A 23,152-nucleotide genomic window follows, 5' to 3' on the forward strand; every position below is an offset into this window, starting at 1 on the left:
TGATGTTTTTAATAGTTCCTAATTTATAAACTCTATATTATATTAATTAAAAAGTATTAAGAAATTAGTACCACTTTGTATGTTCATATATTTAGGTACTCATGTACCGGTTATTTTTAATAACCACGTTTTACTAATTAGTACCTTCGGACAAATTATTTAAAATACCTTTCACATAATTATTTGGACGGGACAAACATTATAGAAGTTATTTTAATAATAAATTAATAATTAAGAGAGACAAAATTTCATATGAGTACCTTCGGACAAAAGACCACCTATATATTTAGGTAACGGCCTAAACAAAATGCAACAGACAGAATCCACAATTGATTTAGCGGGGGTGTGATGTTCACAACTTAAATTGATTTAATGGACTGACATACTATAATAATTTAATTATTAATTAATTATTAAAATAATTAGTTGAACGAAATATTAATTAATAAATTGGTGGAAATTTTGGGTAACATAATATTTTATTACTTAAAAGAAAACAATATTAACGTATTTTGGGTAACATAATATTTTATTGGTTAAAAGAAAACAATATTAACGTATTTTGGGTAACATACAAAGTGTAATGCTTATTTTAATATATTTTCATAATTTGAATAATAAAATCATCTTATTCACTGCAACACTTATTTTAACGTATTTTAGATAAAGTGTAATACAATAATATATTACATAATTATTACATAAGTGATATATTTAATGTATTTAAACTGTGTTAGATTAAGTAGAAATAATTCAATTATTAAAATTATTTTGAATGCGCAAATTCAATATTATATGAAAAAGAACGGAAATGAAATCTCACTAAAAAATTTATCAACATTTATGTAGGTTATTTGCGGAAATCAACAACATATTTAAATTTATAGTATACTTGAAATTGTGTGGTGTTCTTATAAAAACCCTCAAAGTTTAATGCAGAAACATGAAAAAGATGCATGACTTAATTGAATTTACTGAAATAATTTAAAGTTTCTAGAAAAGTAACCAAAAGAGATAAAAAGAAATTTAAAAATGTAAGGGAATAGAAAGTGTTAGAGAGAAGAAAAGTATCACTCCCGTTTTTTTTGCATTGCATTTTGACTTTGTTCTCTCTTATAAAATACCATTTTTTTTAATTTTAATTTTAAGATAAATTATTTATCAAGTTAAATTAGTATATAGTATAAAAATATATCAAGTTAAATTAGTATATAGTATGAAAATATATCAAGTGAATAATATATCAAGTTATTCATGCTTATTTTTTAAATTTTCATAATTTTTATTAAGCATATAAGCATTTTTTATAAGCATAATATAATAATGATTATATCAAGTTATTTTCATATAAGCATATATTATTCTATATACTATTTTTTACTGCGCTAATAGTATATAGAATACCATATCCAATTATGAAAATAGTATATAGAATACCATATCAAGTTATGTTTATGTTTATTAATAATTTGATTATATGCTTATGTAATTTTTTATAAGCATAATATAATGATATAACTTAATAAAATAGTATATAGAATAATATAATGATTATATGTTATTCATGCTTATTTTTTTAATTTTCATAATTTTTTTTTTAATTTTATGTTTTTGTAGAGGATTCGGTATAGTTTCCAGTTGACAATTACATTAATAAAATGGAAAATAATACCCGTCAAATATCAAGTCAACAACAGAAGTCAAGAAGGTCCAAAAATGAAAGGAAGAGGAGACAAAATATAAGCAATGAGCAGAGAGAAAACAATTTGTCGAGACGACGTGAAAATTATAGGCGGCGAAAAGAGCAAGAGAAACAAGCTCAAACATCTCGCCTTATAAACAGTCAGTCGAGAGTTTCATTTCAAAATTTTACAAATATGAGTTTTCCAAGATCACACTTAGATGGGTGGTTCCTTATAACCCTTGGTTACTGTTAAAGTATGATTGTCACATCAATGTAGAGATTTGCAGTAGCATTAAAAGTATCAAGTATCTATACAAATATGTGTACAAGGGCCCTGATCGTGTGGCTATGGAGGTTCATAAAGGATCATACATGGATGAAGTTCAGCAATATGTTGATGCAAGATGGATTTGTGCTCCCGAGGCATTATGGAAAATATTTCGATTCACTCTTTACTGATTATATCCTTTGGTTGAAAGATTGCAGATCCACTTGCCGAACCGCCATCAAGTGCGCTTTTATGATCATCAGCAAACTGCAGATGTGTTAAATAATGAACGCAACTCCAAAACAATGCTCACACAATTCTTTGCATTGAATCTACGAGATCCACAAGTAAGAAAGTATTTGTATAGAGAGATTCCAGAGCATTATTGTTGGAACAAGCGGGGTATGGAATGGCATCGTAGGCGATCAACAAGAAAAGTTATCGGGAGAATCTATACGGTATCACCTTCGGAGGGAGATAAGTTTTACTTGCGACTATTGTTATCGCATGTCACAGGTCCAACCAGTTGGGAATATCTTCTTACAAATAACGGCATGACTTTCAGTACATTCAAAAAATCAGCCGAGGATAGGGGATTTCTAGAGACTGATCATAGTATTCGTGATTGTTTGGTTGAGGCTACGAGTCTCCGAATGCCATGTGCTTTACGAAGGTTATTCGTGAAGATTTTAATATTTTATGAACCTAGTGATGTTAGAGGCCTTTGCAATGAGTTTTTTACACATATGTTAGAGGATTATCAAACAGCTAACAATATTGTGGAATCAGACTTAACTAATATGTTGTTGAAGGACTTGAATGAACTCTTAAACCTTCACGGTAAAAAGATTGATGATTATGATCTCCCATCTTTACCCCCTAATACAATAGACAGAGGTGCAGTTCCAAGTATCATACAAGAGGAGTTAGCGATCGATATCCCCAATGAAGATATCGAATCTATTGCTAAGTTAAATAATGATCAAATGATTGCATTCAACACCATTATGAATGTAATTATTCAAAAACACAGTGGGGTATTTTTTGTTGATGGTCCAGGAGGAACAGGTAAAACATTCCTGTATAGAACATTAATGGCAAGTTTAAGAAGTAGAGGAGAAATTGTCTTAGCAACTGCATCATCTGGTATAGCTGCAACATTGTTACCCGGGGGTAGGACTGCACACTCTCGATTTAAGATCCCTATTGATATTTAACCGAGTTCCATTTGTGGTATTGAAAAGCAAAAGGATCTTGCAAATCTCATTAGAGTTGATGCCACAATCATTTGGGATGAAGCACCAATGATAAACAAAAATTGTTTGGAAGCCTTAGATCGATCATTACAAGACATTTGTAGCAACAATGCTCCATTTGGTGGAAAAGTTCTGATCGGGGGGGGGGGGGGGGGATTTTGTCAAGTTCTTCCTGTTGTAAGAAAAGGTACTAAGGCACAAATGATTTCAGCGTGTATTGTTCAGTCTCATTTATGGAATCATACCAAGATTTTGTATTTGCGTCAAAATATGCGATCATTGCATGATCAAGAGTTTGCAGAATTTCTTATTCGCATTGGTGATGGTGTTGAACCTACCAAACCAGATGACATGGTGAGGTTACCTTTACATATTGCAATCCCATGGGAAGGTGAACATTCCATACAAGTACTTATCCAACATATTTTTCCTAATTTAGAATTGCATGGTTGGGATGCCCCATATATGGTACAAAGAGCTATTTTGACACCAACAAATGATGATGTCCAGAAATTGAATGATATGATTATCGATCAGTTTCCAGGAGAAGAACATAATTTGTTATCGTTTGACGAGGTTGAAGGAGATAATCATAATTTATACCAGCAGGAATTCTTAAACTCAATTGCACAAGGTAGTTTGCCACCACATATTCTAAAGATAAAAAAGGGTGCACCATTGATGTTGTTATGAAATCTAGATCCTAAATATGGATTGTGTAATGGGACCCGATTATTATGTCGTGGTTTATTTATGAATATGTTTGATGTGGAAATCCTGACAGGAAGCAACGCAGGAAAACGTGCTTTTTTGCCTAGAATTAAAATAAAAACATCTGCAAGTGATGGTCTGCCTTTTGTCCTTAGTAGAAAGCAGTTTCATGTGCGGCTAAGTTTTGCAATTACAATAAATAAATCACAAGGACAAACCATTCCAAATGTTGGAATATATCTTCCACGACATGTTTTTAGTCATGGACAGTTATATGTGGCTTTATCCAGGGGTGTTTCACAGACTACAACAAGAGTTTTAACCAGGCAAGGAAAATTGAAAGGAGAAGATGGTGACTATACAAAAAATATAGTCTACAAACAAATTCTTTTGTCGCACCCACAGGTATTTATTAAGTACATTGAAAAAATTGCTCACACGTTGATTCCCATTTTAGTTACACGACATACCAAGCTTATATTGTATTATTTATATCATAGATATATAATAACTAAATATAATTTTCTTTTGCTTTAATATACAGCCAAACTAAAACACGATGAAATCTTTCAATTATGTAAGGAGTTGAGACGAAAGAATGTTGAAACTTGCTTCAACATGAAAGTAAGTTATACTTAATCATTTATTTTATGCTTTTATGTTAGATATAAATGGGGTGATAGTTATTCTCACTATTCTTATGCAATAAATTTTAGATAACAGACTTTGAAGATAAATGGAACACATGGAAGGATGAACAAAGTATTTCATCCATCGGCAAACTCGACAATAATGTGTATTTATCTTTTCCGTAATACGTATAAAAAAAATTGTTGCACTTTCATCACTCTTTCAGTAACATTTTTATCATCCTCATTGAAACAGGTCAAACGTTTGAAAATTTACTCCATCGATTGGAGCTCCACGGTGATAACAGATAAAACACAACTTTGGAAAATGGTGAAAAGAGAAATAATATCTCAAAGGATGGAGATGTTTTTATTTAATTCATTTAAGAATATATTTACTCTAGATTATTTTTGAATGCATGAATTTAACTGCTATTTATGATTTATGTAAATAAAACCATATATATTTACTAAGTCCATTATTTTCCTTATTTACCAGAAATCCAGATAATTCAGAAACAAGTCATAATTGTTGTTCTACCAAATCTAGACTAAAACAAAGTATCTCCATTCTCCAGGTATTATTTGAGTCGCAATAAACCATATTATATTCAAACGAGTCAAGTGTTCTGAATGTATTTCTTTTATAATATGACATTTCGTCATGTATTGTAGTTTTTTAAATCTCAAGAGCGCATTGATAAAGGGATGTACGAAGAATTGATTCGAATCTTTATAAGGTAAACAAAAGCTATATTACACTACTTACTATTATTTTTACTATCTTTTTCTCTAAAAAAATCTAATTTAAGAGTCTTACATTTTTTCTTTACTACGGAAAACAATTGCAGGGAAAAAGAAAATACTTCGAATAGAGATTTCATGTTCGGCATTCCTCTTAAAGAACGTCATTGATTACACAGTATCAATATTACTTTGCATGTTTCGATATAATTTTGAATATCTTTATTTACCATTTTCAAAATGTAATAATATTATTTTTAATGCGACCTACAGGAAAAACCTCATAAAAAAAAAACAAATATTTATTTTCCTCTACGCTGTGCGCATTAAAAATAGCGGGCAGACGGGCACGGGAGTGCCCGTCTGAACGCCTGAACGCTAGTGTATATATATATATATATATATTAAAAATATTAAAAATATATATAATATTAAAAATAGTTAGAACAACTCCAAATGGGAGTTATTTCACGATTTTTCAGCCTGGCAAAAGTGGTATAAAATTTGTGAACTAGTACACTTGTCTTTTGTGATAAATTGTTGCACTCCTAAGCAATACGAAATAATAAATTAATAATAAAAATTAACCATAGCAGTGTAACGCTGCTTTCTTTATTCCTTTTTTTAATTTTTCTTTAACAATTTATTTATTAATAAATATTTATATATTAAATTTATTTTATAAATAACTATTTTATAAAATTTAATTTTCCTTTAACAATTTTAGAATAACTTTTTTTTATAAAATTTAAATTAAATTAAATTTATTTATTTATTTTATTTCACATTAATATTCATTTAAATTAATATTTTTATTAAAAATAGAATTCATAGAAATAAAATATTAATATACAAATAAAATTGTGAAATTCAATACAGATTCTTTAAAATTGTATAACTAGAGCTAAAATTAGATGAGTTGCTTTAAATTATATATCTAAAAAAATCAAAAAATAAATTGCTCTTAGCTGTGTATATAATTGAAATAAGAAGAAAGAGAGAAGCGTTTCCCTCTAAAACTTAATGATTTCGGGATAAATATTTTAAAAAATTAAAATAACATTAGCGTTTCCGCCGAGAAAAAGAAAGAGATAAGCGTAAACTACACGCGCGAGGTGGAAGCGGTGGGCATGGTACGAAAAACGGAGTTCTGAAACTAAACTGACAGTGTCCTACCAAGAAGAACGAACACAAACCATTTAAAAGGAACGGGTTTATAATATCAAATCAAACCTAACGAGAGATTGATGATATAAACTCATTGAAACGAAACCAAACCCAAAAACGTAATACCACACTCATCATACGTAACTGAATCAATCAACTACTATCCCTTCATTTCACCAATCAAAATTTATTAATATTATTATATATATTCATTTTTCTCACTCTATCAAATTCAAAATATTTAAAAAATTCGAAAAAGGTGAAAAAGAATGGCAGCAATTGGGAAATGCACCACTGTTGTTTCGTTTGTTCCGAGTTTCTCTTTTATTATTAATCACAGATCATACAGACACTTTTTTCTATTATCACTATTTTCTTTTACCATTATTTTTTGTTTTTGCTATTCCCCAAATCTAACCACACATCTCAATCATCACACTCCCTTTTCTCCGAATAGGGTTTCTCGATTGTTTCTGATTGTGGATTTCGGGTTTTCGGGAGCGAGGGTTTTTGCGAATGTGAGCTTTAACTTCAGCTATGGAGGGTTGTTTTCAAGGAGAGGAGAACAAGGTTAAGCGCAAAATGAAGTCTGCTTCACAGTTGGAGATTCTGGAAAAAGCATATGCTGGTAAGTGAGTAAAATTTTAGGCTTTTTTTTTTTGCATTTCTTTGACTTGAACTTGAATTTGTGTTGAAATGTCAATTTTTGTGTTTTTGGTTCAGCGGAGCTTTATCCATCTGAGGCGTTGAGGGCTGAGTTATCTGTGAAGTTGGATTTGTCTGATCGTCAGTTACAGATGTGGTTTTGTCACCGGAGAGTGAAGGATAGGAAGGTTTCGCCGATGATTAATAAGGCTGCTGCGCCGAGTTTGGCTCCAATGGGAGAGGAGGGTGTTGAGCAAATAGCAGTTGCTGATGATGTTATGCATGATTCTGGGTTGGTTTCTATTCTGAGGCCAATTGGTCATGTGGATGCACAGCGGGTTGTGACACAGTATGGGGTGATGGAAAGCAGTAGTTACCATGAAGCTCATCAGACATTGCAGGAGCTGCGAGCTGTTGCGTTGGTGGAAAGACAGTTGGGGGAGACATTAAGAGAGGATGGACCTATTCTCGGGATGGAGTTTGATTCCTTGCCGCCGGGTGCATTTGGTGCACCATTAGGTAAACTTGGTTTTCTAATTACAATTGTGTTCTTATAGTTTTGTCAGGGTAGATAGTGAAAAGGGTGGGAAGGGAAAAAAGTTAACATTTTAGTCCCTATTGTATTCATATTATCTGGTTTAGTCCCTAAAAAAAATCTTTGGCGGTTTTTGTGCTGTCTATTTTAATTTGTTTTGATCTTGTTTTGTTTTAGTCCGTATAATATTTGTTCATATTTATTTTAGTTCATACATTATACATATTATAAGAATAATTCCAATATAGACAATTACTATTGGTTTTCAGTACTTACCTCCCTCCGATTCAGGTTATTGAAGTTGTTTCTGAAACTGGTCGGATTTCTTTTTCTTTGATAAATACACAATAATTGGTGCCGAAAGTGCTAGTTACTGCAAATCAAAAGATAATGGAGGAATGAGAATAAGACTAGATGTAGATTTAGAACTATGGCAAGGAGTAGATTCACTCATAATATGTGACAACTCAGGCAGGGTTAAAAGTAGACTTTGTCATTTTAGGGAAGTTATGGTTGAGGATTAGAAACTCAAACTCAGAGTCACAGTCATTTATGCTCTCCCTCTAAGGCTGAGGACGAGTGATTAAAGACACTTTTGTGAAAGGCGACAACTTTAGAAACCAAGTACTTATCCTTTGAGGCTGAGGCCGAGTGAAGTAAGACACATTTTTGTGAAATGTGACATCTTTAAAAATAAAGTACTTACGGATGGGAGGATGATAACATTTGTACCCTTTGCTGTTAGGAGGATAATCCACAAAGATACATCCAAGTGCACATGAATTCAACCTAGTTCGGTGTTTCTTATAGACATGGACAAAAGCTGAGATTCGATAACCTGCAACATAGAAGCAGAAAGAAAAAGGGAGATTATGAATCGAACATGATTAACATTACTTATAATTTGAGATGACACACGATTAATTAGATAAACAATGGTCAAAAATTACTTCACCCCAATATGATTTTGGAAGAGACGTTTGAAAGAGAAGATCTTGAACTAAGGGACAATTTTTTCTTTTTGCATAGCCATTTTGTTTTGGGGTGGCGACACATTGGAATTCATGGATGATACCCAGTAAATTTGTAAAAATCATTATTGACAATTCTTGACGATTGTAAAAACATTGTCAAAACATGTTCTTGTAATACCTTTTCTAAATTGTGTTTGTATCACACTATCAACTGAATAAATAATTTCTAATTTATTATTCATCAAGAAAATTCAAATTATTCAAGAACAATTATCAATAAAAGAAACAATGTCGCCGGAATGAACAAAACCAAAACCGACAAATGAACAATGAGTGTGGATTAACAGTATCGGCACATGAATAATGAGTGTGGATGAGCAGTACTTTGGGGGTGAGCATTGCAGACACATGCGCAATGTCGCCGGAATGAACGGTTCCTTCATAGTGAACAATGCCTCGAAATTTCATACAACCCTCGATTAAGACAGAAACAAAAAAAACTGCAATGGTGCCAGTTCCTTCCGAACACATTGCCTCGAAATTTCATACAACCCTCAATTAAGACGAAAACAAAATAAACCACAACAATGGCAGTTAGGGTTTAAGCAGAAGCAAGACTGGAGCTGGTGATACCACATAAAAAAAGTAATTTAATATATTTCAAAGTTATAATTTACTTTAGGAGAATAACCTAACTTAAATAAAAAAAAACTAAACTCAACACGCCTTGTACTAATAAAATAAAATAAAAATAAATCTTAGAAGTTTTGAATGTGATTTTGGAAAAGAAAGTCAGAATTCCTAGTCAAATTGTGCAAGAGAAGTCTGGTCAATTTGTGTTTTTCTTTAAAAGTTTATCAATTAAATCTAATTTTGGAGCTCTTGAATGATTTAAGGTGTTTTTGATAAACTTAAAAAAAACACTCTTGTGATATATATGTTTAAACAGTATTTTTCCTAAAGAATCTTCTTATTCTCATAAAAATGTAAACAATTTTTTTTAGTAAAATAGCTTGTCTTTAAAAGCACAAGCAAGTTGACCCTTAAAATTGGCATGGCTTTAATTTAAGTACTAATGCCATTGAGCCCTTGACAATTATATAAATCCAGGGGCAGTGGCAATGGGACAAAACAGCCAATCTGAATGGCCTGTTGAGGCAAAAGTTTATGAACATCTGGATAAGGTTAGATTTCTGTTCAGTTTTTTTTCCTCCTTACTTGACCATTGCATAGTTTTAAAGAAATATGTTGGATAATATACTATACAAAGACATCTGTTGAGTAATTTAGCACAATTTTTAAGTTGTTAAGTTCAACTATATCAATTGAATATTTAAATATTATATTTTATCTGTATATTTGGTTGTTATTCCCTTCCTTTTTTGTAGTTATATATTTTATCATGGGTGAACAAATATCTTTATCTCTTAGCTGAAGAAGTTCAATTTCTAGGGCATTTCAAGGACTCTCCATGAATATCAATTTATTCCAGAGCAGCCAACTGTTAGAAATGAGATATATGAGAGAGATACTACATCTGTTCACTTTAGTTCTCTTGATGGTGTTCCCCATTCTAGTGGGCTGTCTTTCCTTAATGGGAATGAATCTGCACCTAAGGTGTATGGAGTTCAAGGTCAGAAGATACCTGGTCTAAATCTTTTGTCTGAGTCTCAGCAAGGTAGGCCAAATCATCTTATGCTTTCTGCTTCAGGAGGGAATGATGATGTTCCACGAAAGAACCCATCGACACCATTTGTCGATGTAACTCTTGACACTCAAAGGGGGGCTCACCAAGTAACTCTGATTAACACCCCTCTAGTGCTATCTGATAGGAGCGTTATCTATGATAGGAGCGTTATCTATGAGGAGGAACTTTCAAGGTTTCAAAGGAAGCGAAAGGTATCTGCATCACATGATACCAACACGTTTTATCACTATCGAGTGGATGTTCATGACTTGTCTTATTTTCAGAATGAAGAGGCTAGATTGCAACGGGAACTTGAAGTGCAAGAGAAAAGAATTAGAAAAGAACTTGTAAAACAGGATATTCTAAGACAAAAGGTATTGAGCAGAGTTGGTCTCCATCTATTTTTTCCTCGATGATTAGGTTTATTCTGTTGCTTATATTGTTTTTCCGTACATCAAGAGAGAGGAGCAAATAAAGAAAGATATGGAGAGGGAAGAACGTGAAAGGCAGAAGGAAAAGGAAAGGTACCTTAGAGAACAGAAGCGCGAGCAAGAGCGACAGGAAAAGTTTTTGCAGAAGGAATCAATCAGAGTATGTAAGATTGTTCTGCCAAATTGCCAATCACTCTGATCTGTCGTGTTGATATTAGAGATGCTTATGCTCTTTGTTTTTGTAGGCTGAGAAACTGAAACAGAAGGAAGAACTACAGAGGGTGAAGGAGGCGGCAAGGATTAAAGCTGCAAGTGAGAGAGCTATTGCCCGCAGAATGGTAAAAGATGCAATAGACCTTATTGAAGATGAACTTCTGGAACTCATGGAATTAGCTGCATCAAAGAAGGGGCTATCTTCAATACTGGCTCTTGACTATGAAACTATGCAAAATCTTGAATCATACAGAGGTGAATAATTTTAGTATTTGACTCTAATATTTTCTGCTCATTTGTGTTTTACTATAGGAATCATCTATCAGTTTTTTTAGAAGAAAATAGGTAACTGTTGTAATTTTATTCTCCAGCATTAGTTGGTATTTGTAGGGATATTACAACCTAAATATTTCCTTAAATTACGAGAATAGTAACAATAGAAAATAAGTAAACATTCTGAAATAAATAGAAAATATTTTAAATATAGAAAATATTCCACAAATTTCCCAAATTTTGTGCAGTTCGTCTATTGTTAACTTTGTTAAGAAAGTGATAGAAAATGATCGAAAGTGAAAGAAACAGATAGTGATAGTGAAATCTGTATGTGTGGGAATGAAGTCATATATATTCTGCCATCTGAATGTCATTATAACCGATTTGAATAGAGTATAGATTGCATATTGCTCAGCTGCGAGTCAGTTAGATCAGGCATCAATACTTTTAACAAGCATGGTTCCCGCCGGAGAATTGACCAAGAAATTTATCAAGGTTCTACCTTTTCTATCTGTCCTACCGTCTGACATAATTGAACATCCATATTTAATCCTTTGCACTTCATGATTCTTCAACAAAACCTTTTTGTATATTCCAGCAACTCATTTTGAACAAAACCCTCAATTCATGATAGTTTGGTGGTTTCAAAAGAGGACCATATGTTCCAACGGCTTCCAACATCAACTTAAAGGTTTTTGCATTTACTACATTAAAGGCAATTTCTCGCATAAAAAAAGCGAGCAATATACTGTATAGTTTTTGCCATAGCTTCTTTATCACACTCATCATTGATGCTTGTGACCTTAGTCTTCTTAAACATTAAATCCAATGGACCTTTAGTCTACTTGACAACATTTGAAGAGGTCTCAGCAAACCTCTTTCCGCTTCAAATTCTCCCTATTTCCTCAATTTCATTATTAATATCTTCATCAATTTGTACTAGCATCTCTTCTACTCTTTTTTTAATTCTCTCTTTCTCAACCAAATCAGCATGTAATAGTGTTTTAACATCTGGTGGTGTTTTAAAACAAGCAACTACATCACCCGTTATTCCTAATTGATGTCTTCTTTCTCTAATTATTCCTCCACTAGTGGTAAGATTACAAAAATTACATGTCACCTTTTGCTTATTATTTAAATCCTTTTGATGGTTATACCATGCTATGTAGAGTTATCGATAGCGGCACTATCCCGGGATAGTGGAGCTATCCCAAGATAGCGGTGCTATCCCGAGATAGCGGCCCGGAGCGATGAACCTTCGCTATGGAGGAGCGGTCCACTATTTTGTGTTCGAATCCTCTGTTTTGTGTTCTGAGTTAGGACAAATTAGAAAAATTCCACCAAACTCCTTCCAACTCTTATTCATTTTAAGAGTAAAGTCGGGTTTTCGCGTTCAAAACAGTTCAAATTCGCTCTAGGCTGGGAAGCGCTCTGCTCCCGCGGCCGCTATCCCCTAAATCGCGGCCGCGATATCAAACTGAGACGCGGACCGCTCCTCCATAGCGAGGGTCGCTGCTCTGGGACGCTATCCCGGGATAGCGCTGCTCCAGGGCGCTATTGATAACTCTGGATAGACCCCTGATGTTCGTATTCTCTTTTATGGTTTTGTATTGTTTCATGGGGTATCTCTTATAACTGGTTTAATTACATGTACTCTACACCATTGTGAGATCTGGGGAGGTTGAGTTGTACTGAGCCTTGCCATTGGGAGCGGTGAAGCTGTTTCCCCCACTTGAACCATTGACCACTAGGTCACAAGGCAACTTTAGCTTGCAATTGGGCTTAAGCTGATTCTCTCATGCATGTACTTTTGTATTAAACAATTTATTCTCTCATATATATACTTAAAAAAGTGATTTCCTAGAACATGGACCGAAACCAAACGTGCACTGGTTTTTCAGATGGGCGTACTTCCTTCCCACCCAAGTCTGTACAGTTGAAAAGAGCTTTTTCAATTCAACCTTGGGCAGATTCTGACGAAAATGTTGGAAATCTTCTGATGGTAAGAGGTTTTACCCATTTATGTGTTTTTTTTGGAAAACTTTACTGACTGGTAAATGGAATTGACTCAGACATTGATTTTATTACTGCTTGAAAGGCCAAGAGGCTAAAGTTATGAAAAGCTATCTTCCTTCACTCATGTAAATCAATAAATTACGATCCCTTAGTTCCTTCCTTATATCCCTAGTTATGGTTTATGGTTCAAATACGTTGCTGATTATTCATTATCTTGTGCCAAATGGCTGACTTCATTTTCTGCATGATCTTGATTTTTAGTGAAACGTATTGTTATTAAACCCGTTGCCACTTTGGAAATTAAGTTATTTTTTATTGTGTTCACTAATCCCCACCAGTCCGTCAAACAAATACCCGGGTTTGCCTGTATTTATGCTTTGTTTTTATTATCCTGGCTTCAAACAATAAAGCTGTACCAAATTGTTCGAAGTATAAAATTTTATTGCATTTGTTACCATCTACAGCTTACAAAATTTTCTCAGAGCTATGATGAACACAAATGCTTTATATGTAGGTTTGGAAGTTCTTGGTTACCTTTGCTGATGTTTTTGGAATATGGCCATTTACATTGGATGAGCTTATACAAGCTTTTCATGATTATGTAAGTATTCCTTTCTAATCCTTTGGTTAGTCCTCCCTTTAAGGTCCCTATCCAAGGTATTGTTTGTCCTAAATTATTGCTAAGCATGTGCTTGGCCAAACCAAGGGTTCGATATTTATAAAATGAATACCAGGAGGCAATTTTCCTAATTAATATATTTGCACGAAACCCGGTTCCCTGAACATAGACTTGCAATGAACTTAGATAAACACTACATGTTGCTAACAGTGCTCTTTGTCAACAGAGGATCAATATTTTCTCTCAATATTGCAGGACCCTAGGTTGTTAGGTGAGATCCATATTGCTCTTCTGAGATCCATTATAAAAGATATTGAAGATTTTGCAAGAACACCCACTACTGGATTAGGAGCTAACCAAAATAGTGTTACGAACTCTGGTGGGGGGCATCCACAGATAGTTGAAGGGGTAAGTTTTCTTTTTTCATTTTTCAGCTTCCAATATACTTACATTGTTTTTACCTTAAACTAAAAAAACCTATTTGATATATACTGTCAGGCATATGCATGGGGTTTTGATATAAGAAATTGGCAGCGGCATTTAAATCCGTTAACATGGCCAGAGATTTTGCGACAATTTGCATTGTCAGCTGGATTTGGGCCTCAATTGAAGAAACAGAATATTGAGCCATTGCATCCTAGCAACCATGAGGTGATTTCTATGTACTCCATTCATCACTAATTGTTTCAAATGGAACCCTGTTGTCATTTGTGGGAATTTCATATACAACTGTTGTGATATTTTCATCAACCAATGCCTCGTCTAAAAAAACAAACTTGCATTAAAAGGTGCACCAGGTGTTTTACAAAACGATCGAGAAATAGAAGGAGACGTGAATCATCAAATTCAAGTTGGGTGATTGAAATGGAGGAGGGCCTCAAATGTTTTATGTGACACAAGCTAAAAAGTTTTATCGGACAACTGTTAGACCGGCGATGTTGTAAGGGACAAATGTTGGGCGGTAAAGACCAACACAAAAATAAATTAAGTGTAGCGGATATGATGATGTTGCGTTGGATGTGTAGTAATACTTGGTGATATAAGATTAGAAATGACTATTAAAGAGTGTTAGGGTAGCACCTATAGTAGAAAAGTTGCTGGAACATAGGTTTAGGTGGCTAAGGTGTGTAGAGAGAAGACTTGTGTATTCTATAGTAAGGAGAGTATATCAGATGTAGGGTAGTCAAATAACTAGAGATGGAGGAAAACCTAGAAAAACTATAAGAGAAGTACAACGTAAAACAAAATAAAAAGGAATGGTTTTTAATTAATATTTTTTGATAGGGAAGTTGGAGGAAATAGGGTCCAAATAACTCACCCTCCTCCCTCTCACAAGCAATGAAATTGTGAGAATATTACTTTTCTAATGTGAGTGAGCTGAAATTTTGCACACATGTTTATGAATACGTGATTGTGCTCATACTCATTAATTATTTGTTGCATATAAAATGATTTTTAGACAAATAATAACAAATTGTGATTTTAATTTTTTGTTTGGTTTGGTTGTGGTCGTTTTTCTCTATCTCCTTCTGGGTTCCAAGTGCAGGGTAATGATAGTAAAGATATAATTTCTAGTCTACGAAATGGAGCTGCTGTTGAAAATGCGGTTGCTATTATGCAAGGGAAAGGTTTATCTAATCCAAGAAGAAATAGGCATCGTTTGACGCCTGGAACTGTTAAATATGCTGCATTTCATGTGCTTTCTTTGGAAGGAAGCAGAGGCCTCAATATATTGGAAGTTGCAGACAAGATTCAGGTTTAACTATTCTTTCCGTGTTTTATTTATTCATTTTCTCATGATACCTATTCAATTTTCTCATTCTATTCTTTTTGTCATTTAGAAATCTGGACTACGTGATCTTACAACTAGCAAAACACCAGAGGCTTCTATATCTTCTGCTTTGTCTAGGGATACAGAACTATTTGAAAAGACAGCTCCTTCAACATATTGTGTACGTCCTGCATACAGAAAGGACCCAGCTGATTCTGAAGCAATTTATTCAGCTGCCAGGGAAAGAATCAGGATATTCAAAAGTGGGTTCGTGGGTGCAGAAGAAGCTGATGATGGTGAAAGGGATGAAGAATGTGAAACTGATGTGGCAAAAAATCCTGAGAATGATAAATTAAGAGTTCAAACAAATATGAAAAAGAAGGTCTCAAGTCATGAGGAATTTAATGCAAACACTATTGTGAGAAGTGGGAAGGACAATGGCGAGGTTTTGCAAACTCCTGATAGTTGCCATGAGAAAGTGGATTACGGGTTAGGATCAACTGCTGATGGAGGCTTCAACGAGCAGAAAGATGTTTGTAGATCTAGTGAAATTGCTGTTTGCAGCAATGGCGTTGCTAATCCTATTCTAAAAGGCATAGATGTTGATGAAAGCACTCTTGGTGAACCATGGGTACAAGGGCTTATGGAGGGAGAGTACTCAGATCTTAGTGTAGAGGAGCGTCTTCACGCTCTTGTTGCTTTGATTACTGTGGCAATTGAAGGGAATTCTATTCGTGTTGCACTTGAGGTGTTTTCTTTTAGTTTCATGCCTTAATTTTTCATTATTGACTTGTGTTTGTCCTTAAAAATGATTTTTGCGTTTCTCTGTCTGTGTTGTTTATGAGCAATGTTGCAGGAACGTCTAGAAGCCGCAAATGCTTTAAAGAAGCAGATGTGGGCTGAGGCACAACTTGATAAACGCCGTATTAAAGAGGATTATTTTGTTAAAATTCCATCTTTCTCAAATTTGGGAAACAAGAGTGAACCAGCTGTTACATTTCCATCAGTAAGGGGTAAAGAGTGCCCAGTGCATATTGTTGAAGTTGAAAATGAGAAGGCTTTACTCACTCCCTGTGACCAGCATGAACAGATAAATTCACTGCAGGAAAATCAAAATCATCTGCAGAATTCATTAGAAGCGAACTTGCAGAGGCTAGATTGTTCCACTGGCCCAGACAATTATTCTCTTCAACGATCTATTTACGCTGCTGAAAAATCAAGGTCGGGTTTTAAATCATATATTGGTCAATTGGGGGAACAAACTTTCATGTGTAGATCATTGCCTCTCGGTTTGGATCGAAGACGAAACCGATACTGGCAATTGATCACTTCTGCTTCTCAAAGCGATCCAGGTTGTGGCAGGATTTTTGTGGAATTGCATGATGGCTGTTGGAAGCTGATTGATTCTGGAGAGGTATTGTTTCTACTATGCTGAACTAATCTTTAATGATCATTAATTTATACTATGATTTCCAAGTGTTATTATTGTCCATTTTCTTATTAGCACCGATTATGTCAAGTCTATACTTAACCAAGCATCGTGTAGCATATTATTTAGCAACCGTTAGCATTAGATATCAAGTATTATTATCATGAACGCTTCCTGGTTCTGCAACGCTCCCGCCATGACAGGGTCCAAAGAAGTGTTGGATCCATTATCAAACTATTGTGGGCAGCCTCACCTTGCATTTGCAGGACTTTGATTCCACAAGAGTCCACAACCATGTAAACCGAGCTTTGTTGACTAAAATAACCTTATTAAAAAAGTAATTAGGTGGGTTGAGATACAATAAATAATGGTATCGGTGAAAAAAATTAATGCTTCACTTGTATTCTGAAATTAATAAATAATACCAAAAAAGCAAATATTTGAGGGGTGACACTTAATATGAGAGGAATTAGTTTCTTTGTTGTAGCTGTACGTTCTGGATTATCCTAGATATTATTCTGGATTATGCTAGATATTATTCTGTTTTTTGTTGGTTTTCTTCATTGCATTTGTTTTACATTCAGGGTTTTGATGCTCTATTGGCATCATTGGATGTACGTGGAATCAAGGAGTCCCACTTGCATATGATGTTGCAAAGAATTGAGATATCCTTCAAAGAATCTGTTAGAAGAAATGTCCAAAATGAAATGAAGATGCAAAATGGAGACACTGTCGAAAAACTCAAGACAGAAGCAGTTGAAATGGCCACAGACGAAGATTGCGGTACTAATATTTACTGTCCTACTTCTGTCTGCATGGTTGATTTGAACACATCAGTGGCCTCTACATCTTTTACGGTTCAGCTTGGGAGAAATGAAGTTGAGAACAAAGATGCTTATATGAGATATTGGGACTTTGAGAAATGGATGCGAAAGGAATGTCTAAATAGCTCAGTATCATGTGCAATGAAGTTTGGGAAGAGAAGGTGCAACGAACTACTTCTCATGTGTGATTTGTGCCATCATGTCTATTTCTTTAGAGGAACACCATGTCCTTCATGCCATATTGCTCGTTCTGAAGACAAAATGAAGACCGGCCCTCATTTTTTTCTTGATTCATCCTCTTCTCCATTGAGGATGAGATTGCTCAAAATCCTCTTGTCAGTTGTTGAGGTGACAATCTTCGTAATTTACTGTCACTATGAAAATTTGTTTGGAGGGTTGGGATTCTCTCATGTGGCGGTTTAACATGACTATGCCATCTTATATTCTTGACATTTTTCTATTTTAAAAATAATTCAATGGCATAAATTACAAATTGGTGGGAGTTTTCTGATTCCATCTACAAATCTAGTCACACACTTCCTCTGTACCTGGCTTCCCTTTCCCTCCCATGTCTTTGTTTGAGCTCTCATTGTCAATATAATATTTACGCTGGACTTGGAGGCATTAAAAGAATACTTGCTATTGTGGTGGCTTGCAAGTAGCAGAAAACACATGAATTTATAGCTGAAAACACATGAATCACTGACTATTGCTGGAACATCATGAAAATTATAGAAGAAAACACAGGAGCACAAGCCCTGAATATTGGAGACAGAATTGTAGTTGAAATCCACAGTCCAAGAAAGAACAGGGAGAGAGGAAACAAAAGCGAAAACGACCAACTCAATTTACATTTTAATTTTAAACTGATTATTTATTATAAAAAGTACATGGTTGAGATGAGTTGACATGGCACAGTCTTCGTTAAATTGCACATGAGAGGATGCTGATAGCTGTTCACATAAAGTTGCTATTTTTTTCCACTGATAGCGTTTGGTTCTGTATTGTAGGCATCTCTTCCTCAAGAAGTTCTTCAACCTTTTTGGACAGAGAGGTACAGGAAGTCCTGGGGTTCAAAGCTGGAAGATTCATCATCAACTGAAGACATTCTGCAGGTTATAATCTGGCATGTCTTGATAGAGCATGCTCATGCTTTGGAACTTCTAAGTTGTTAATTATCATCAGTTTAAATGCTCTTGTTTTGGCCAATGTTGTGGTTGTTGCAAAAATTGCTCAAGCTCGGAACCACTTGATGTCAGAACTGACCTTCGAACCGGATTAGTCGGTCCAATGGACCGGATACTGGTGGTGAAAAAAAAATGCTCAAGCTCAAATTGATCTTTGTTTTGGATGATTAAGACTAAAGAAATCCGGGGTCATTATTATGGATGAAAAAGCAGTAATTAATGAATTTTAATCTCTAATAATTTAATTGTTGTTACACTCTCCCACACAAGCTGTGTATAAAGAGGAATCTCCAAAACTTAAGGATTTAGAAAAGATCAGAGATATGGAAATAAATAATGAATATGGAACAATCAACAGTCCTCATTCTGGAGCTATATGTCACATGCATCCAATTTATTACATATGTTGGCTATTCTTAGACCTTACAACAATTTGGTGAAGATGGCTGCTAATTGATAACGGGCTGAAGAAGTCTTGAATTTGTATCACTATCACATAATTCTAAAATTATTAACATTCGACCTCAATATATTTAATCCTTTTATGGAAATACATTTTCTTCACCCTACTAGATGTGTAGTTGGGTATACACCTAGTTAATAGTTATTGTGTTAGTTTGAACATTTCAAAATTTAACGTGTAGGTTTCATTCACCATAACATGTTTTCTTGTGTGCTCTTCTTTATTTCTTTCTTGACATTACTGGAATGTGTATAGCTTTTATTTACTTGTTTACCTTATTACTACTGTCTATTGTCAATGACATCATCGCATCTTTCTTAGATGTTGACTACATTGGAATGTGCTACAAAAAGGGAGTATTTGGCTTCAGACTACGAAACTACCAGTGAGCTGTTAGGTTCTGTTTGCTCTCCTGGATGTCATCCTAATGATATCATTGGTAGTGAAAGGATACCTGTGCTTCCATGGGTGCCATGTACAACTGCTGCTTTGACACTAAGGCTCATGGAACTCGATGCATGCATCTTTTACACTTCACAACAAAAGCTAGAGTCCGAGAAGGATAAACAAATTGGAATTGTTATAGTAAGTGTTTCTGTCATCCCGCTTTCATAGTGATCTATGCTGAAATAAGAGCAATTTTGTAATGTAAGTTCTCAGTATGGAGGACTCCTGAGAGAGACTCCTTCTACTTCTAGAGCTACAATATATTTATTTTAAAACTTATTCAGGTTCTAGGATTAGAATTGGTTGTCATATCTAAAGAAGAGACATTAGTGTGGATGTAATCATTGTTTTGCGGGATTAGGCATTTATTTCATTGGCCTACGTATGTTTTTATTTGAATTCCTCCATAATTTTTGTATATCTACCTTTCAGAAGCTTCCATCAAAATCTGCTGCTGTCAAAATTTCCTACAATGCTGGTGCGACTGAATCTTCATTACAGGCTAAGCATACTGTAGAGAACTGGGGTGCTCTTGGTGCTGGCCTCGAGAGCTACAGCAGAGGACAAAGGACTCGGCAAGGCAGCAACCACTCTCATGGTCAAAGATCACAGGGAAGAGTTGCTAGTTCAAGACCCACTTCCAGAAAGAGAAGCACTACATCCAACAGCAGGAGAATAGGAAAATTACATGGATGGAAAGGGACACCGTACAGACAAGGACGCGTTCGTGGTCGGAGGAGCATTAGAAGCAGGCAGAAACCAGCAGCCAAGATGAATGTGATTAATGATGAGAGAGATACCACAAAAGACATCATGGAGAAAACACTAATCTTTGTCAGAGAGGTAATTAATGAAGACGAAACAGAAGCCAATGTTCTAAATGGTAGCAATTCGGAAAGATCAGACTATGAAGGTGGTCTTTGTCGAGCAACAGGAGATGAGTGTGATTATTTGTTAGATAATAACAATGATGGATATCGGGGTGGATTTAGTGGGAAATCTGAGAATCTAATTGAACAGAGCCACTATAATGTAGATGATGAGGAAGATGTGGATATGGATGATGATGTCGATGATGACATCGAAGATGGGCAGGCGGATCTTGATGTTCCAGATTATATAATTGGCGGGGACTCAAATGCAGGGTACAGTAGAGAAGAAAATGCAGAGAAAACTGAGGGTCCAGATGGTGTTGGTTCTACATCATTTGATTGCAGTGATTAAATGTAGCACATAATGTATGTAGCATAAAGTTGTAATTTTATTTAGTAATTATGTAGGAATAGGCCAAATATCAGGTGCTTGAATGTGAATGATGCAAAATTATGAAAGAAAATTCGTCTCTTATGTTTGTACTGATTTTTTTTAAACGACCTATTCGAGTAGGGTCACACTAAAATTTAGAGAAAGAAGCTAGAAACAAAAAAAGGAAATTGGTTATATTTTTATTAATCTAAACATGAGACCATACAATACTTACATAATTTAGTTATACTTAGGGTCAGGGTTTTGACTCTAGAGTGTGAAATAGATGTTCTCCCTCAAATGCAAAAGATAATCTAACATGGCACACCTTTAATTATACCTTGCAGCCTCATATTTTTATAATTATAAAAAACATCTTTATCATTTTTTCAATAATTATGTGGCTGTTGTTTCGTCAACAATCTCTAGCCTTTCTATGAGAGGGTTATTTGTAGGACCGGTTAGTCCTGGATTTAGTGTTTGAGTGTATGGTGTTTTGGTAAGTAATGTCTTTGAAAAGTTAAAAATGGATAAATATAACTCTTGCTGAGTTAGGGATGTAGTAAAAAGTATGACAAACGAAAATGTATTGAAAGTAAAGCAAGAAAGTAAAGGCAAATTTAGTAAGTTTAAATGACTTATGAATGTAAATGGAGGCAAAGGTACATTTTTGTAGAGAGATGACTCTTTTTTCGTAACCGCTTTGGTACTTCAAGTTTACTCCTAGTGCAAATGCTAAAAATGCCACTCATAGAATCATCCCTAACACTTGTTTAAATACTAATAAAAAGTAATCGTCGGGGGGTTACAAACATATCTTGCAATGACACGTGTCGGTCCACTTCCCCCATGTCTGTAGATAACTACTCACGTTCTTTGGCTGCTCCTGGCAACAAAGAATACCTGGTGTGACTTAACAAAGTCCAATGAAAACGTCAAGACCAATGAAGGAGTGCAGGGATCTACGACCTTATTCAAATATCAAGGTATGCTCATCGTGTAAATCCCTGTATGTTACTGGCGTCTCTATATTTTTGGGAAGGCTCCACCAACACATTTCAGTTGCCCTGTGGGATGTTAACACCCACCCTTTTTGATGTGGCGGCAATCACCGGTCTTTCGCCGTTGGGGGAAGTCTTCGATCCCACCCTTTCGATAGAGAATACCTTCTCGTTTAGTCGGGCCAACCTTCTGAATTACATCGAAGATCACTACAACAAGGACTCTGTCGAAGTGTCCGATGAAGAGCATATAACATTCCTCACTTTATGGCTTTCATACTACGTATTCTGCCCTGGTTCTTTACTGATAGCGAAAATCTATATTGCCCTGGCGATCCAGATTCATGAGGGTCGACATGTGTCTTTAGGTAAACTGCTACTAGCCTCCTTATATCAGGCTCTAGGGCTGGCGACCCTGAAACTGAAATTTCTCTCCAACACTCCCAAGACCTTGAATCTGTCGGGTCCTTTATGGATTTTGCAACATTGGTTAAATGCTACTTTTGAGTATCAGCTGGAATACCCCGTGTCAGACCGTATCGTGAGGCTAACTGAAGATCAACCGATTGAAGGAGTCAAATTGGCATTGACGACCTGCCAAGAGACTCCCGACACATATCTCTTCATGAAGTACTTAAATATGTTCCTCGAAGCAAATAAATTCGCTCCTGGTATGACACCATTTGCTGACCGAACCTTCGGCCCTAAGTGGTTCAAAGATCATTTTCCAGGTGGCTCTCCACAGACTGCAGCCCAATCGAACGCGATATGGAGAGCATTCTTGACTCCTACCTTGTTGTCCTATAGAATTGAGCCAGGGTCGAAGGGGTTCGGTTTCATGAGCTATTAACCAAATCTGATGGCTCGCCAGTTTGGCTTAAGCCATATGGTTCAGAAGTCTCTGGTATCGCATGAAACCGATATTGTATGGTC

At 35.0% G+C, this 23,152-nt stretch overlaps 1 protein-coding gene across 5 annotated transcripts; it reads left to right on the forward strand.

The window, feature by feature from the left end:
• Window positions 1–6,526: 6,526 nt before the first annotated feature.
• LOC127108268 (homeobox-DDT domain protein RLT2) lies at window positions 6,527–21,328 on the forward strand. Of its 5 annotated transcripts, XM_051045709.1 has the most exons (19): window positions 6,528–7,087; window positions 7,183–7,623; window positions 9,724–9,797; window positions 10,066–10,246; window positions 10,325–10,512; window positions 10,585–10,674; window positions 10,760–10,891; window positions 10,977–11,199; window positions 13,119–13,219; window positions 13,748–13,834; window positions 14,108–14,260; window positions 14,351–14,503; window positions 15,399–15,608; window positions 15,694–16,371; window positions 16,480–17,037; window positions 17,637–18,224; window positions 18,887–18,991; window positions 19,848–20,111; window positions 20,406–21,328. In XM_051045709.1, the coding sequence occupies exons 1-19, from the start codon at window positions 6,997–6,999 to the stop codon at window positions 21,195–21,197; spliced, it is 5,109 nt and encodes a 1,702-aa protein (XP_050901666.1). In that variant the 5' UTR covers window positions 6,528–6,996; the 3' UTR covers window positions 21,198–21,328. The 5 variants fall into 5 exon arrangements, with proteins under 5 accessions (XP_050901665.1, XP_050901666.1, XP_050901664.1 ...); XM_051045708.1 differs by having other exon boundaries at window positions 6,527–7,087; window positions 10,066–10,512; window positions 20,409–21,328; XM_051045707.1 differs by having other exon boundaries at window positions 10,066–10,512.
• Window positions 21,329–23,152: the final 1,824 nt, after the last annotated feature.

Source organism: Lathyrus oleraceus, chromosome 7 (genome assembly GCF_024323335.1).
Source record: "Lathyrus oleraceus cultivar Zhongwan6 chromosome 7, CAAS_Psat_ZW6_1.0, whole genome shotgun sequence".
Lineage (NCBI taxonomy): Eukaryota > Viridiplantae > Streptophyta > Magnoliopsida > Fabales > Fabaceae > Lathyrus > Lathyrus oleraceus.

What these genes read in the sequence shown, in the direction of transcription:
- LOC127108268 (XM_051045707.1), top strand. Translation starts at nt 6,997, where the DNA reads ATGGAGGGTTGTTTTCAAGGAGAGGAGAACAAGGTTAAGCGCAAAATG. An exon ending in TGCATTTGGTGCACCATTAG is followed by an intron (nt 7,624 to 9,723) that starts GTAAACTTGGTT and finishes ATATAAATCCAG; the next exon opens with GGGCAGTGGCAATGGGACAA. An exon ending in AGGATATTCTAAGACAAAAG is followed by an intron (nt 10,675 to 10,759) that starts GTATTGAGCAGA and finishes CCGTACATCAAG; the next exon opens with AGAGAGGAGCAAATAAAGAA.